This window comes from Aspergillus fischeri, genomic scaffold (assembly GCF_000149645.3).
Source record: "Aspergillus fischeri NRRL 181 1099437636259 genomic scaffold, whole genome shotgun sequence".
Classification (NCBI taxonomy): domain Eukaryota; kingdom Fungi; phylum Ascomycota; class Eurotiomycetes; order Eurotiales; family Aspergillaceae; genus Aspergillus; species Aspergillus fischeri.
In genome coordinates, this window is record NW_001509766.1 from 207,640 (window position 1) to 221,358 (window position 13,719).

Consider the following 13,719-nt stretch of genomic DNA (forward strand, 5'->3'; position numbering starts at 1 on the left):
GTCTGAATAACTTGGCCGTTGAATACATGAAAGGAGGACTTTCCAAGGCCGATAGGAAAGCTTGCATTCTAGATGTCAATGGAAAGAGTTGACCTGTCCAAGCGCCATGCTTTACTGGTGTCCTCGGAATGAGAACAACTCGAAATCGGACGATTGGTGGTGATTGCCAAGGTTTTAGCAGAAGATTTGGTCCTCGCTAAGGGACGACAATGCCGAATCTCTACATGAGAGAACTTAAGATACCCCTCCGGGAAAGGTCGAAGGCTGACGGAATTGGGAGCTCTTTGTGTAGTGTTGGGCTCGTTTGGCTGTAGTCTTGTGCCATGTACAGAAACAACACTGTCACCGTCACGATTTTCAACATAGCCAGCTCTTAGAGTTGATCAATGATAATTAGATACTGTATGGCTGCAAGTATCCTATAGGACTACCAGGATCCTCCTATAGATTCTATTAGTCAGTGTAGTCTGCCTTAAAGCCTGAACCTTCTCTAGGACCTGCTACATAAGAGTTCTTATGTTCCTTCATCCTCCTTTTTCCTCCTACATGTATAATAATAGTGTCATCTTAACTGAATAACTTAATGCAATCTAAAGACTCTATCATTTTACCTCATTGAATAAGTCATCAAAATATTTAACCCAGATCCCCCTGCCTGTGAAGGATGTGGTGCTATAGGACCATATATTACTTTAAGATGTCTATACTGTCCTTGCGCGTACTGTTATAAGGAGGGACATATCATAGATAAGTGCCCTACCTATCCTGTCTGTTAAACCTGCTATTAGAAAGGCTATAAATCTGAATGCACTGAGAGAAAGTATTAGTATTAGGAAATAGTTGAAAACCCTACACCCCACAGACATTAAGGTGCAAGGTCCATATTTTCAGTAAATCCTTAACCTCATAAGCCTCAGAGCTCAAAGACAGGTATTTAAACTTCTATATTGCAGAAAACCCTGTCATAGCTAGTAAATTTTTTAACTAAGTATAGACTGCTGACGTCCAATTCACAAGCCCTAACTAGTGGGACAGGAAGACTAATTAGTAAGGCTACTATAATCCATCTTTAGTATAATGCTAAGAATTTTCAGAATGCCTACCTCATCACACTGGAAATTAAATTCCCAGGTCTCAAACTAGCACTTAGTATCATTATGGACCATCTATTAAGGTAAGCTGATGAGAATATAAGGCACATCCCATACTGAAATATTATTAATTCCGTGGGAAAAGAGGATCTTATTAAAGTACTCTTTAATGGTATCTGTCCAGAAATCAGGAAACTAGAAGGGAAGAAGATAACCATTAAAGAGTATATACCCCCACTATTATAGCATAGGTTGATCTTACAAAGGATCTGACCTGATTAGACTTTGTTACGGTCTTTTCTTCCATGCACTTCCCTTTCTAGTTTCCTTGAGGTTATACCCACCTGACATATTCCCCTAAGAGAAGTGGTTTCTTTCCGCTATGAAATCAGTGGCGTGACTTGATTAGTTGCGCAGCTTGGTGTTCCCCTCTTTTAGGCAGCATGAGATGCATATCTCTTGCATGGGTCCTTCAGCTGATGAGTTGTCCTCGTATTCAATTTCAAATCATTGATTACGCTCAACAAGGACTTAGAAGTTTCTTAGGGAGGCTATATGTTAAATAGAATGCTTCATGAAGGATTCTTGAGGGTTCCTCAAGAAACAGTCTTGCCATAATTTGACTTGGTACCTTCTTCCTTACCTGACTGACAGGCCTTCTACCCTGCACAGTAGACACCTTAACAGTAGGATTTATACTAATTCCTATACTCTTAATTATAGTAGTAAATACTATCTTACAGATGTCTCTAGAAATTTACACTGAATAAATATCTCTAATGGTCTTGATTGGACGGCTCGCTATTATGATGGCGGTGAGCATTTCACGGAGACATAAATAGTGACTCCCTCGTCTTTCGTTCCCTCATTTCCTAACACCTAATTGAATCCCCTTTTCTTCATCGCCCGGGACATTTCTTTCTATCATGATGGCCGGAAAAGCGTCGGATGAAGGCTGCGTCGCATGTGGATGGACGCCTGACAAGCAATCGCGATGTTGTTATTCCAGCCACGTTAAACTTATCTACGGCGCACATGATCGGGGCGTATGGTCGATCGGCACTGATCTGATTCTCAAAGAGCGCCCTGACGATGGTCCGAAGAATGAAGCGAAAACACTGAAGCTCCTTGCTTCTTACACCAATATTCCAGCACCGGAGCTTGTCTGTGACTGGGTCGATCGAAACCGCCGTTACTTTGTGTTACAAAAACGAATGGACGGTGAGACACTTGAGGACGTCTGGCCTATATTGTCGCACAACCAGAGGGTCGCAATCGCAGACCAGGTAGCTGGCATCTGCAAGCATCTACATTCCATTACGTCCTCGAGCATACAAAGTGTTGATCAGACCGCCTGCTCTCCGGCGTTGCTTTTTTTCAATTTCGAACCTCGTGGGCCTTTCCACTCTGACCTTGAACTTTGGGATGCCATAAGCCTCACCCTTCATAATCCACCCGAAAGATCATTCCCTCAGCAAGCGTTGGACAACTTAACGAAGTGTTTCCCTAAATGCGCACCTTACGTCCTCACCCATTGTGACCTCAACATAGGAAATATCATGGTTAAAGATGGGCAGCTTGTTGGCATCCTTGATTGGGAATATGCAGCATACTATCCTATATGGTATGAATATGTCTTAGCAACTTGGGGTTTCACTGAGGCAGATGCAGAATGGAGGAGGTTGTTACGTCAGCGTCTTGATACACATGAAGATGCAAAGAATTTCTGGATGGACCTGTATCATTTGCGAAATTATCCAGATTTGGACGAGAAAGGCCAGGAAGTCTTGGAAAATTTGTCTGCGGAGTCATGACGGGTGTTCTTTTCTTACAAGATTTCGATATATTATAAAGCCTGTCAAAAACACATATAAGCTGGAAGCAAAACCAGGAAGATTTCTATGTGGTTGCTTGCAACCATTACAAAATTCTCTTCCATTACTGGTCGACCAGTCAGCCTTTAAACAAAAAATCATGAGCCGTACGTAGGTCGTCAGTATGGTAGGTTAGCGCGCTTTCTACCAACTTCGCAAGACCAGTTATTAGATAGTATTGGGCCCCTTCGAGTTGTTTCCCTCAATGGTCAAGAAATCGAAGCTGGAAAAGCAGGAAGGAAAACTATCTTGTTTGGTACAAAGAACGTCTGCACGCCAAGATCACAAAGCGCCGTTCTTCCAAGTGGTCTCCTCGGTTTTGGTTCAAGCGCACCACTCACAGAAGGGGGGGAAAGGTGAGAAAAAGAAAAGCGGCAGTCGAGGCAGGCAGCCTCTCTCCCAACGAAGCAAAAGCGGGGTTTTGTCAGCGAACCCCCTACTACCAGACTGATCCAGGTTATGTTATTATTTTCTGGGCAACTGGGACTCTATCACTCCTCATGCTCTTCCAGTCCGCATCATGTCGGGTTTTCAACTAGCATTGGACTACATTGACGCGGGAAATGAAGCGGAAATTTTACAGCATCGTGAAAGGGCTCTAGATGCCATCAAAAAGCTAGAGGAGGTCCTGGGTCTCACCCAGAGAGTTGAGCCCGGGGTACCATCTGAGTCTATGTCTATCGAACCCGATGTCGAGCAGCAACCTCAGCAGTTGTCCGAGAAGATACTTGCTAGAATAGACAAAAACCTCGTCAGCATCGTTTCCTACGCTCGGAAACCCCCGGAGACTGCAGTCGCGCCAGCACCGCAAGAGCGCGAAGATCCTAGAATTATTGACGCACAGATCTACTATGGCGCGAGGAAAAAGACGACAAGTATGATGTTCAGGACAGCATTAGCTATCAGATCTATTAGTATGGAATTCGCAAGGTTTGGGACTAGACTGGCTTACCCAATCCACAGATCCACACCCAACCCACCCAATCCACGCTATGGGTTGGATAAGGGTTGGCCCTGATCCAACCCACATGGGTATGGGTGGTTGATACCCAACCCAGATGGGTGTAGATAAACCATTTAGGTACATGTGACTAGCAGAATTTAGTGGGTATATAGGTTTTATAGTTTATCTATAATATTCTCTTAATAGGAGATTATTCCACCTACTAAAAGTAGTATAGTTTAAAATTATATGCTAATTATAGGTAAAAGAGGTTATCTATAATCCAACCCATATAGATTAGGAGGTGGATAACTAATGTCATGGGTTTCCCTAAACCCATATGGGTTGGGTTGAACCCCATGTGGATTAACCCATATCCACCCCACAGCCAGTCTATTTGGGACAGCCGTACACCGCCCCGCATAGTTAGCCTTGGGTCTAGGATAAATGGAGAGCATTTGTTTCGTTTGTGCCTTGTGCTAAAGATATGACGTAAGACCAAATAAGGGGTCCTCAACAACGCCAAAAGTCGATCAGTTGAATGGCTAATTATCAAAGCTGGAAGGCTGATCTAGCTTTACCGAGCTTTAGGTTTAGGCTCCAAATAGTAAGTCTACTACTATGATACATTTACCGTTCGAATCTCGTCTCTACTATTGTGGGTTACACCAAGAGTAGCTTTAGTGGAGCAGATTCCGTGCGCAACTATTGCGTCCTTATTGGCGGAGAAAGAGCCAATTCCACTTTTTCCATCCCCGACTGTTTCAGGGGACAACATAAAGGAGTTCGAAGACCGCCATCTCCATTGAAGCGACAGCCTACTATTTATCCTAGCACCATGTTAAAGACCCGACGCCTTCTTCGACGGGAGATCACCTATGCATCTGCCAAGGAAGAGGAGGTTAACATTCTTCATCAACTTGGATACCATGATAAGCAAACCAGATTTTTTACACACCTCTACAACAACAGAGACTGGATCAAGACCATCGTTGCGCATCATCTGAATTTGAGCTCACCTGCTGTCTGCCGCGTGTTCGAAGTGGAGGACTGGCTGCATGGTAGCTTCAACGTTTGCATTCCTGTCATACTCAGCAATAGTGATGGAAAACGTGTGCTTGTGCGTTTTCCGCTACCATACCGCGTCGGCGAGGATTTCATGCCCGGTAATGGAGACGAAAAGGTCAAATGCGAGGCGGGCACATACGCGTGGCTCGAAAAGAACTGCCCCGACGTGCCAATCCCGCAGTTATACGGGTTTGCTCTCTCTACCGGTGAAACTGTACATATATGCACGCATGCCTTCCTCTACCTAACTAATTCGTCTAGTTTACTCGGTTAGAAAACTTGCCGCTCTTGCGCCAGTGGTTACAATCTCTTCAGCGTCGGATTCGCTCATGGCTAGGGTATCCAATCCCTTCTGAATATGTTCCCCACCCTGTTCGATGCCAGAACGCCGTTCGCTCCGCGTACTTGCTGCTTGAATACATTGAACCAAAGCGCGGCACTATGCTTTCAAATACGTGGATGGACAGCAAATCCGATGTCAAGCTACGGACAAACCTCTTTCGTGGCCTCTCCCGCATTCTCTTAAGCATCAGCCGACATCCGCTCCCCAGAATTGGTTCGTTTGTTATCGACAAAAACGGGTTTTTGGTTTTAGCGAACCGGCCACTCTTGATACAAATTCAACAGCTGGAGAATGAACAGATACCGACGGGCATAAATCGCGAGTACACATATTCAACTGTTGACTCATACGTGGCGGATGTCCTTACGTTCCATGACAACCGTTTTCGGTATCAACCAAATGCGGTGAATAATCTTGGAGATTGCGTTTTCCAGCTATCTTCACTCTCAGCAATGCGGACAGTCTCCAGTTCCTTTTTCCAAAGAGGGTTTCGACGCGGCCCATTTGTCTTCTCTCTAACGGACATCCATCAAAGCAACATATTTGTCGACGCAGATTGGAATGTAACGTGTCTAGTAGATTTGGAGTGGGCCTGCTCTTTACCGATCGAAATGATTAGACCTCCGCATTGGTTAACGGGCAAGGGTGTGGACGAGTTAGTATCGTGGGAGTATGATGAAATTCGGAGAGAATTCATGAACGTCCTGACTGTTGAGGAAGAGAGACACAGACTGGCCGCTTCGAGAGGGAATAGCCTGCCACTACTATCAGAAGTCATGAATAGAACGTGGGCAGCAGGAACTTTTTGGTATACTCTGGCCCTCTCTAGCCCTTCTGGCCTATTCGGGATTTTTAAGCATCATATCCGACCCTTATTCTGCACAGAATATATCGAAGAATTCAATTTGGTAATGCCTTTTCTTTGGGAGAAGAATGTGGGACACATCGCGAGTTGCAAGCTGTCGGATAAAGAGGAGTATGACAGACAACTTCAAATAGAATTTGAAACCGAATTGGAGTGACAGAATTTCTTCCCAAACACGACCTCTTAAGAGGAGCCTTGACTTTCGTCTCCCTGTTTCAAATGGGCTTGGATAGCTCCACCTATCGCCCGCATTCCTTTCTCCACCTGGTGTTCTTCTCGTTTCTTCCTGGCAGCTTGACCCGAAGAGCTGAGTTGCTGAAGGGTTCTGACATCGGCTTTGATTCCAACAACGGCCTCTCTTTCCTTACTTTGGTCGGATGAAGCTTGGTCGGCCATTTCGAGATGCCGTAACGACTATGTTCGGTCTACCACACTACAGTAGAACTCTAATATTAGGCCTCAGACTTCTTTTACAATCAACCTTTTACTCACCTTATGCCATCAAAATGAAAATTATTAAGCGTGTTATTGTTAAGGGCATACTATAAAATGTTTCAGATAGAAAGAGGAGTTACTCCCAGTGATATAGTCTAAGTACGCTTGCTTCCGCTACATGAGGGAGAGTCATATTAGCGGGGCTACGTAAAGAAGACTGGTGCCTCCAGAGCTAGGAGAATGCGCTATTAGTGCTTTGTTATTATATCGGAACTAACTGGAAGATCTGTGAGCAATAAATCTGCAGAGAAAAGCTGTAGGGCGTCTACTCGTACACTGCAGTGCGTCGCCAGGGGTTCAGGTCATCCGAGCTTCTCACAAAGCTGACATGACCCCAAACGCGCGACCAAATTCTCACTCCCAGCTGATCTGCAGCTACGACTGGTCGCCCTCCTTAACCGTTGATGTGCTGGTGATCAACGGGTCCGTAAGAATCGTTCTCAACAGAAGCTATTTTTAGCCTACGCAAACATCAATTGTTGACCATAACCAGGCGTATATGCCACAAAGCCGCCAACACATACCTTATGACTCTAATCTCTCGTGGAGGTATATATCAGTATGCATGGTTTACCTTGCACATCCATAAACTCCACAAATGGTCAGGTGGATTTGCAATAGCTGGCAGTAGCATTCAAAGAAGATGGGCGTCAAACAGCCAGTTGTAGGGGATCAGGTTTGAGATGGTTAGCATCAAATCCCACATATCAAGCAAAGATCTCCCATAAGACTATCAGCTTCGCTCCCTTTTCAAGCTCCATTCTACAGATAACTAACTTTTTAACTTCATTCCAAATCTTTCTCTTCTTAGTTTCTTGATTCCCTTGGCCTTGAAAATGGGCAGTTGTGCTGAATCAGATATTAACACAATGAGAACTACAAGGACTTTAGAGGAAATGGGCATCGACCTAAATAATAATACAGAGAGCTTTGTTTCCTGTTGCATTACTGCTTAGTTATTTGCGACTATCTCACCAAAACTAATACAGATACCAAAAACTCAACTCTACCTCCTAGTAGATGTTGGGTATGGTACTGCCAACTTCCTGGTTGCCCAAAATACTACTCAGCATGGACTTGCAAAACCAATTTCCTCCTTCACCTCTATAAGACACTAATACATCGTGAGGACGACAATACAATGACACATGGAAGTCGACGTACACTAGCAAAAAGATGGAGGAAGGAAACTGCGTATGATCTCAGCGAGCCAAAAGAATCACCACCACAACATAATGACGATGAAGGTGGGAACACATGAAATTGGCGCACAGAATTACATCGCCTCAAGAGCCCGCAGACGAACTGTTATGTGTTATAGTACAAGTTCACGGGAGGGGATTTCAAGTTGCTTATCTTCACTGTCATTTGGCTTCAGATCCGTAGCGAGCTAGCTTCCCTGTAGGCAAATATCTTAGAGGCTTGCTGGCCACCTTGCCTGGAAGGGGCCAATGTTAGACTTGCTTATTCCTCTACCAATCAATTCGCGATATGGCAGCGATGTGCTGTCCTCAGGAGGTACAGCTACTGCTTTTGAGGGGGGTAGCCCTTCACCCAAATAAGTGTTTATAAGCCTATCTAAGGCCAAGTTCCGAATTCTCAACGCAAGCTTTCGACATCCTAAAATCCCACAGATTCAAGAATGCCACGCAAAGGACGCAAAGCCGCGGAATTGTGGTCGCTTCACCCAAAGCTTCATGACAATGTAGCACAGTTATTAAACGAGGAAAGGCCTTCAACTAGACTTCTTCGACGCCGATGATGAGGAAACCAACATCGAGGAACGGGACACGAACGTTATGGGTCGATTCATATGCCCAAATAGCGGATGTCACTCTAGCGGTTGGTCGAGCAAAAAGATCGCGATTACCATTCGCATGTAACCCCGACGGTTATATAATGCGCGAGTGTATCACCAACGATGCAAAAATTACAGAGCCGTTGGTCGGCCAGTCCTGGATCATGGGTGCTATGCGGAAAGAGTAACATACTGGCTCAAAAAATGGAATGGAATTGAGGTACAGCGACCCAACTATTCTGGTCAGAGCAGAGGTCCGCATGATAGTGAGCTGAGTGAGGGATGTAGAGCTGGTCATTGTCCCAACTCGAATGAGGATTTAGCATCAGTCCTGGCTAGGTAAGTTTCATATCAGGATTTCTTTTATATACTAACCAACCATTCTAGATTGTCTATCTGAGCACTGCGGCTGAGGTTGTTCAAGTAGAGCTGGCATACGGTACAATTCGCAGCCGTCTCCATACTTCATGGCCTTGCTTCTATCTCTCCTATTATTATTTTTATATTACCTTCAGATTATCCTTAGTCCTATTTGAATTATTATATTACTTATGAACCCTATACCTATTTAGGATATCATTAGGCTACCTGGATAGTAGGCCTTAGGCAAGTATAGAATATAGTCCAAGGACTATATCGCCTGTTGCCAAAGTAGTGACTAGCAGAGAACAGCAGAGATTGATCCCAGGGTGTGACAGATATACTATTTATATTAGCTAATATTTCTCTATTTTTTAATATATTTCTTATCTTAATATCTTTGTTTTTAACTCTTAAGTAGTAGTATAACTGTATAATCGAAATTTAAGAGTAGTAGTCTCTAAAACTACATTTACATTTCTATTCCATTTTTTCTACTTTAGATATCTCTACTAATCTTTAATTATTTTGATAATAATGCTACATAAAATGATGAAAGTTGAAACAGTTAGCTAGCAGCCAAAAATGGCTACACTTGATGCCGTTTTACAAGTCCAACTAATGCTCAGCATCTTTGGCGTTATATATAATAATCACACACCTAACAGGTTTACCACCATGGCCTAATGCTATTTGGTTTTCCCCTGTTGCTTGTGGCCCTGATCCCTAATATTTAACTATCATGCTACTACTGTCTAAGTGCTGGTTTATTAGCTATACCTTATTTCCCTTAAGGAGGGGAGCTATTTTTAGCTCCCCTTATGACCATCTTATTTACCCTAATTCAATAAGTGACCTGGATAAAGGACTCTTCCTGGTCCTTTCTGCGACCGCATGTCGTCTGTACCCCGTGTCGGGATTGAGTAATTGCGCGCCTGCTGCCTTCCTTAGAAGTGGTAGCTGTTTCTCAGGCTCCCTCTCCGGAATCAAACCCTAATTCAGCTGCTACCAGCTCCTTCGCTAGTTAAGGCGGCCGATGACCCGATGACAAACCAGATCTTCCCGGCCCCCATGCACGAAAGCATGTCTGATCTTTCTGTGTATACTCTGGCAAGCGAACTGGAGGAGGCTTTTGACGAGAACCCCCGAGGAGGAGGACAGGGGAAGTGGTGTTGGGAGAAGAGTCCCTTTGTGATTTACGTGAACACTCTATTGGATGCTTACAGCAAGGAGCACAGCATTTCACGACAGTTTTGATTGTCCTTGGATATAGATTATGGCAAGGGCAACATGAATTAGGACTTGGGCTTCAACGGATACGAGTGGGATACCTCAATGCAATCTCTCCAGGGCACACGAAGTTTTATCTTATACATGCCATAAGCAAAGTCCCGGCATTTATTAGCATCGAATTACTGTCCATTGTGGTTATGTGTTCTGCAGCAGACTAATTCGAGCGATTGTCGTCCGCAGAGAGATGGACTCCAACCTAGACCATAATGGCTCACGGGGAATGCGTCCGCCAGGACTAGCTTTATTCAGGCGCTGTTATTTCAAAATTGGTACACGCCGGAATCACTAGGGGCGGAATATCTGAACAAGTGAGAGTCGTGGACGGTAAACAAAAATGTTATTGGTTGATGTTGACTTCAAGCCCTGTCGACACTGTTATGCGGGTGAGGCAGTAGTCCGTCGACAGAGGACAAAACACATCCAGTCTGCTGCAAAATCAGCTTCTGCCTCCGTCCCCTACATGTGGTATCTCGGCATCGGCAGTGGATATTGTACGGTCACTGATAGAACGAGAATGAATAGGGACTCCGATTGTCAATCGTACGGCATTAAACAGACTGTAAAAGTGCAAGCTAGGCCAATCCAGAGCCAGAGCTTCAGCCGAGGGCTTGGCGTTGACTTTTCACAGTCCTCTGGCATGTAATAGTTAGCGTCTATGAGGTCAGCTGTCTCATTTGCTGGAGAGTAAGAGGAAGACTCAGGTGTGGGTGACTGTTCAGCCCGACTGTGGAGAAACACGAACTGGTGTGCCTAATTTTGCGGGGTTTTCATCACACTTCCCCTCTGGCATCGGAAAATTCAGCAGAAATCAGCTTCGGTCTTTGCCGTATCACGATCAATGTATATATCTGGAGTTCGCGTAGACGAGTCCCAATCTAGCCAAACTCGCAAACACAATCTTCAGCCCGGCACTTCGCGGACGGACAAAATAGCTACAGTGATATCGCATGGGCGCTCTCGGCTATCTTTGATGGATGGCAATTCGAATGTATTCAGCAAAGCAATTCCGCTTCGGCCGCTCCTTAATCTGGCGCTTTGAGTCATAATTTGCATAGGCTTTGATTTCCTTTGCTACTGCAGGGGACTATATCCAGGAGACTGGTTCCACCGCTACTTCTAAATGCATCGCATCTATGATCCTTGCCGCTTGAGGCTATCCAACCCGCAAGTATCAATCGACGGATTATCACCCTCGGTTTTGCGTGCCAGTGACCCACATGTGATAAGTACTTCCATTTCTATGTGCCGTCCGGTGAAGAAGAAATGAAGGATGCTCTGTTGCCTTTACCAACACTCAAAGTGGGTCGGGATGCGGAAAAGGATCCCCTCGTTTAGCAGAAGACTAGAGGACGTCGCGTGCATACGAGAGAGGAGTTGAAGGATTGACGTTACATCGACTCGAGGATTGCATGTGATGGACTCTCATCGTCCTATCAATTGGACAAGGATATGAATTTGTATAAACGCAGTATGGACGCTCAAAAGAACGAGCAGTCGCAACCTTGGAGTTTCCGACAGCGTACCCAAGATGCATTGGGCAATACAGCTTTGGATAGTGTCGTTTTCCTTGGGCGTTCTCGCTCTTCCAACCGGCCGAGATGCGCTTGATCATCCCCTCGAAGACCCATTCTATAGTGCTCCGAAAGGATTCGAATCCACTGCTCCTGGCACCATTCTGAGATGGCGAAATCCGCCCCATCCTATCTCAGCCTTTGGCTTTGCCCCGATCAATCTTGCTGCTTCTTATCAGCTTCTGTACCGCTCAACGGACTCCTTTGGTGAGCCCATTGCGGCTGCCTCGACCATCCTCGTCCCGCACAATGCAGACTACACCAAGCTGCTTTCTTTCCAAGTAGCCCAGGACGCAGCCAACCCCAACTGCGCCCCTTCGTACGGTTTCCAGCTTGACTCAGCCACCGACGATGAGCTGGGGATGATCATGCCCCAAGCGGAGCTGGTCCTGATCATCGCGGCACTGGACAAAGGCTGGGTGGTGACTGTGCCGGATCACTTGGGTCCAAATGCCACCTTTCTCGCAAATAATCTTTCAGGACATGTGGTGCTTGACAATGTCCGCGCCGCGTTAAGGTCGTCTACATTTACAAAGATCTCTCCCAAGGCCACAATCACGCTTTGGGGATATTCCGGGGGAAGCCTGGCGAGCGGATTCGCTGCAGAACTTCGGGCGTCGTATGCGCCAGAGCTCAACATCGCCGGGGCGGCGCTAGGAGGGACAGTTCCGAAGATCATGCCGGTGTTCAGCTCAGTGAATAAGGGCATCTATGCAGGACTCCTTCCTGCGGGGATGCAAGGCCTCTCTAATGAATACCCAGCCATCGAACGAATTCTTTATGATCATCTCGTTCCCGCTAAAAAGGCAGACTTCGTTAAGACCAAGAACCTGTGCGTCGTCGGAGACCTACTCAAGTACTCATTTCAGGACTTCTATGGGTACATCACAGACCCGAATATGCTCAAAGATCCTGAAGTGACACGAGTTCTCGCTGAAAATGCAATGGGACAGCATGTGCCTGACATTCCGTTGTTCATCTATAAATCCGCCAACGATGATGTGAGTCCGGTCGGTGATACAGATGCCCTGGTTTCTGGCTACTGTGGTGCCGGCGGGAAAGTCGAATATCACCGGGATGAGCTGTCAAATCATGCGACAATGGCGGTCATCGGCGTCCCGAATGCGCTGTTGTGGTTGCAGGATCGCATGAACGGAGTTTCTGCTCGTGCCGGCTGCAAGACGCAAACCGTCCTGACAGGACTGCTGGATCCGCGAACCTTAGCCGTCCTGGGTATCGATTTGATCAAGATCCTCCTGGCCTTGTTGTCGGCACCTGTTGGGACATTTGTAATTGGATGATTTGCAAAAATCCATGATCCTATATAACAACGCGGCATGTTTCGGGAAAATAAGAATCGAAACCTCAGACATCAGAAAGATGTGTAAAAGCCCATTTTGCCTTCACTTATACAGTGCAGCAACAGATTAAACGATACTTACTTGTCCTTGGCTGGAGTTTCACTATGACATGAACGACAAGTCGTCACCGCAAGTTACATTACCTTACTGGAAGTGGAAGATAATGGTACCTTAAACAATTGTGTACTTCCCCTTGGGAGAGAATTAGCTTCAATTATATTCCAAAATTGATCCATAACTAATAGTAAGCAAAGTTTAATAGTCAAGCATCTACAGGGTCCAAGTTAAGGTATGAGGTATAGTATAGACATATAATCATACTTGTAAGCCACAGCCTCCTGAATATGTATATACTTGTAGGTAACAGAAATTACACCTATATCTTTGATAAAATTAGCTTCTTAGACATTTAGATAGAGAAATAGTATTTTACAGCCTTGTGAAGTTGTGAAAGAGTATTCAAATACTCTGGACTATATATGCTCTGAATATATTGCTTATATAAATAGCATATATGAGCATGATTGAGAATACCTACATTAGTTAACTATTCCCAGGTGAGAATTGCACATTGCATAGCTAAAGGTAACAAACTGCATCAAAGCTGTCCCCTTCCTTCTTCAGTCAGAGATTAGTCTCTCGGTATTATCCTCCGCC

General features: G+C 45.2%; 3 protein-coding genes across 3 annotated transcripts; all 3 read left to right on the plus strand.

Moving 5' to 3' along the window:
• Positions 1–3,485: 3,485 nt before the first annotated feature.
• On the plus strand, positions 3,486–3,983 carry NFIA_112510 (uncharacterized protein; the record flags this gene model as incomplete). Its single annotated transcript, XM_001262623.1, has 1 exon — positions 3,486–3,983. The coding sequence occupies one exon, from the start codon at positions 3,486–3,488 to the stop codon at positions 3,981–3,983; it is 498 nt and encodes a 165-aa protein (XP_001262624.1).
• A 763-nt stretch (positions 3,984–4,746) lies between these two features.
• On the plus strand, positions 4,747–5,313 carry NFIA_112520 (uncharacterized protein; the record flags this gene model as incomplete). Its single annotated transcript, XM_001262624.1, has 2 exons — positions 4,747–5,190; positions 5,251–5,313. 2 exons carry the CDS (start codon positions 4,747–4,749, stop codon positions 5,311–5,313), a joined length of 507 nt encoding a protein of 168 aa, XP_001262625.1.
• Positions 5,314–11,658: 6,345 nt separating this feature from the next.
• NFIA_112530 (putative secretory lipase) lies at positions 11,659–13,002 on the plus strand (the record flags this gene model as incomplete). Its single annotated transcript, XM_001262625.1, has 1 exon — positions 11,659–13,002. The coding sequence occupies one exon, from the start codon at positions 11,659–11,661 to the stop codon at positions 13,000–13,002; it is 1,344 nt and encodes a 447-aa protein (XP_001262626.1).
• Positions 13,003–13,719: the final 717 nt, after the last annotated feature.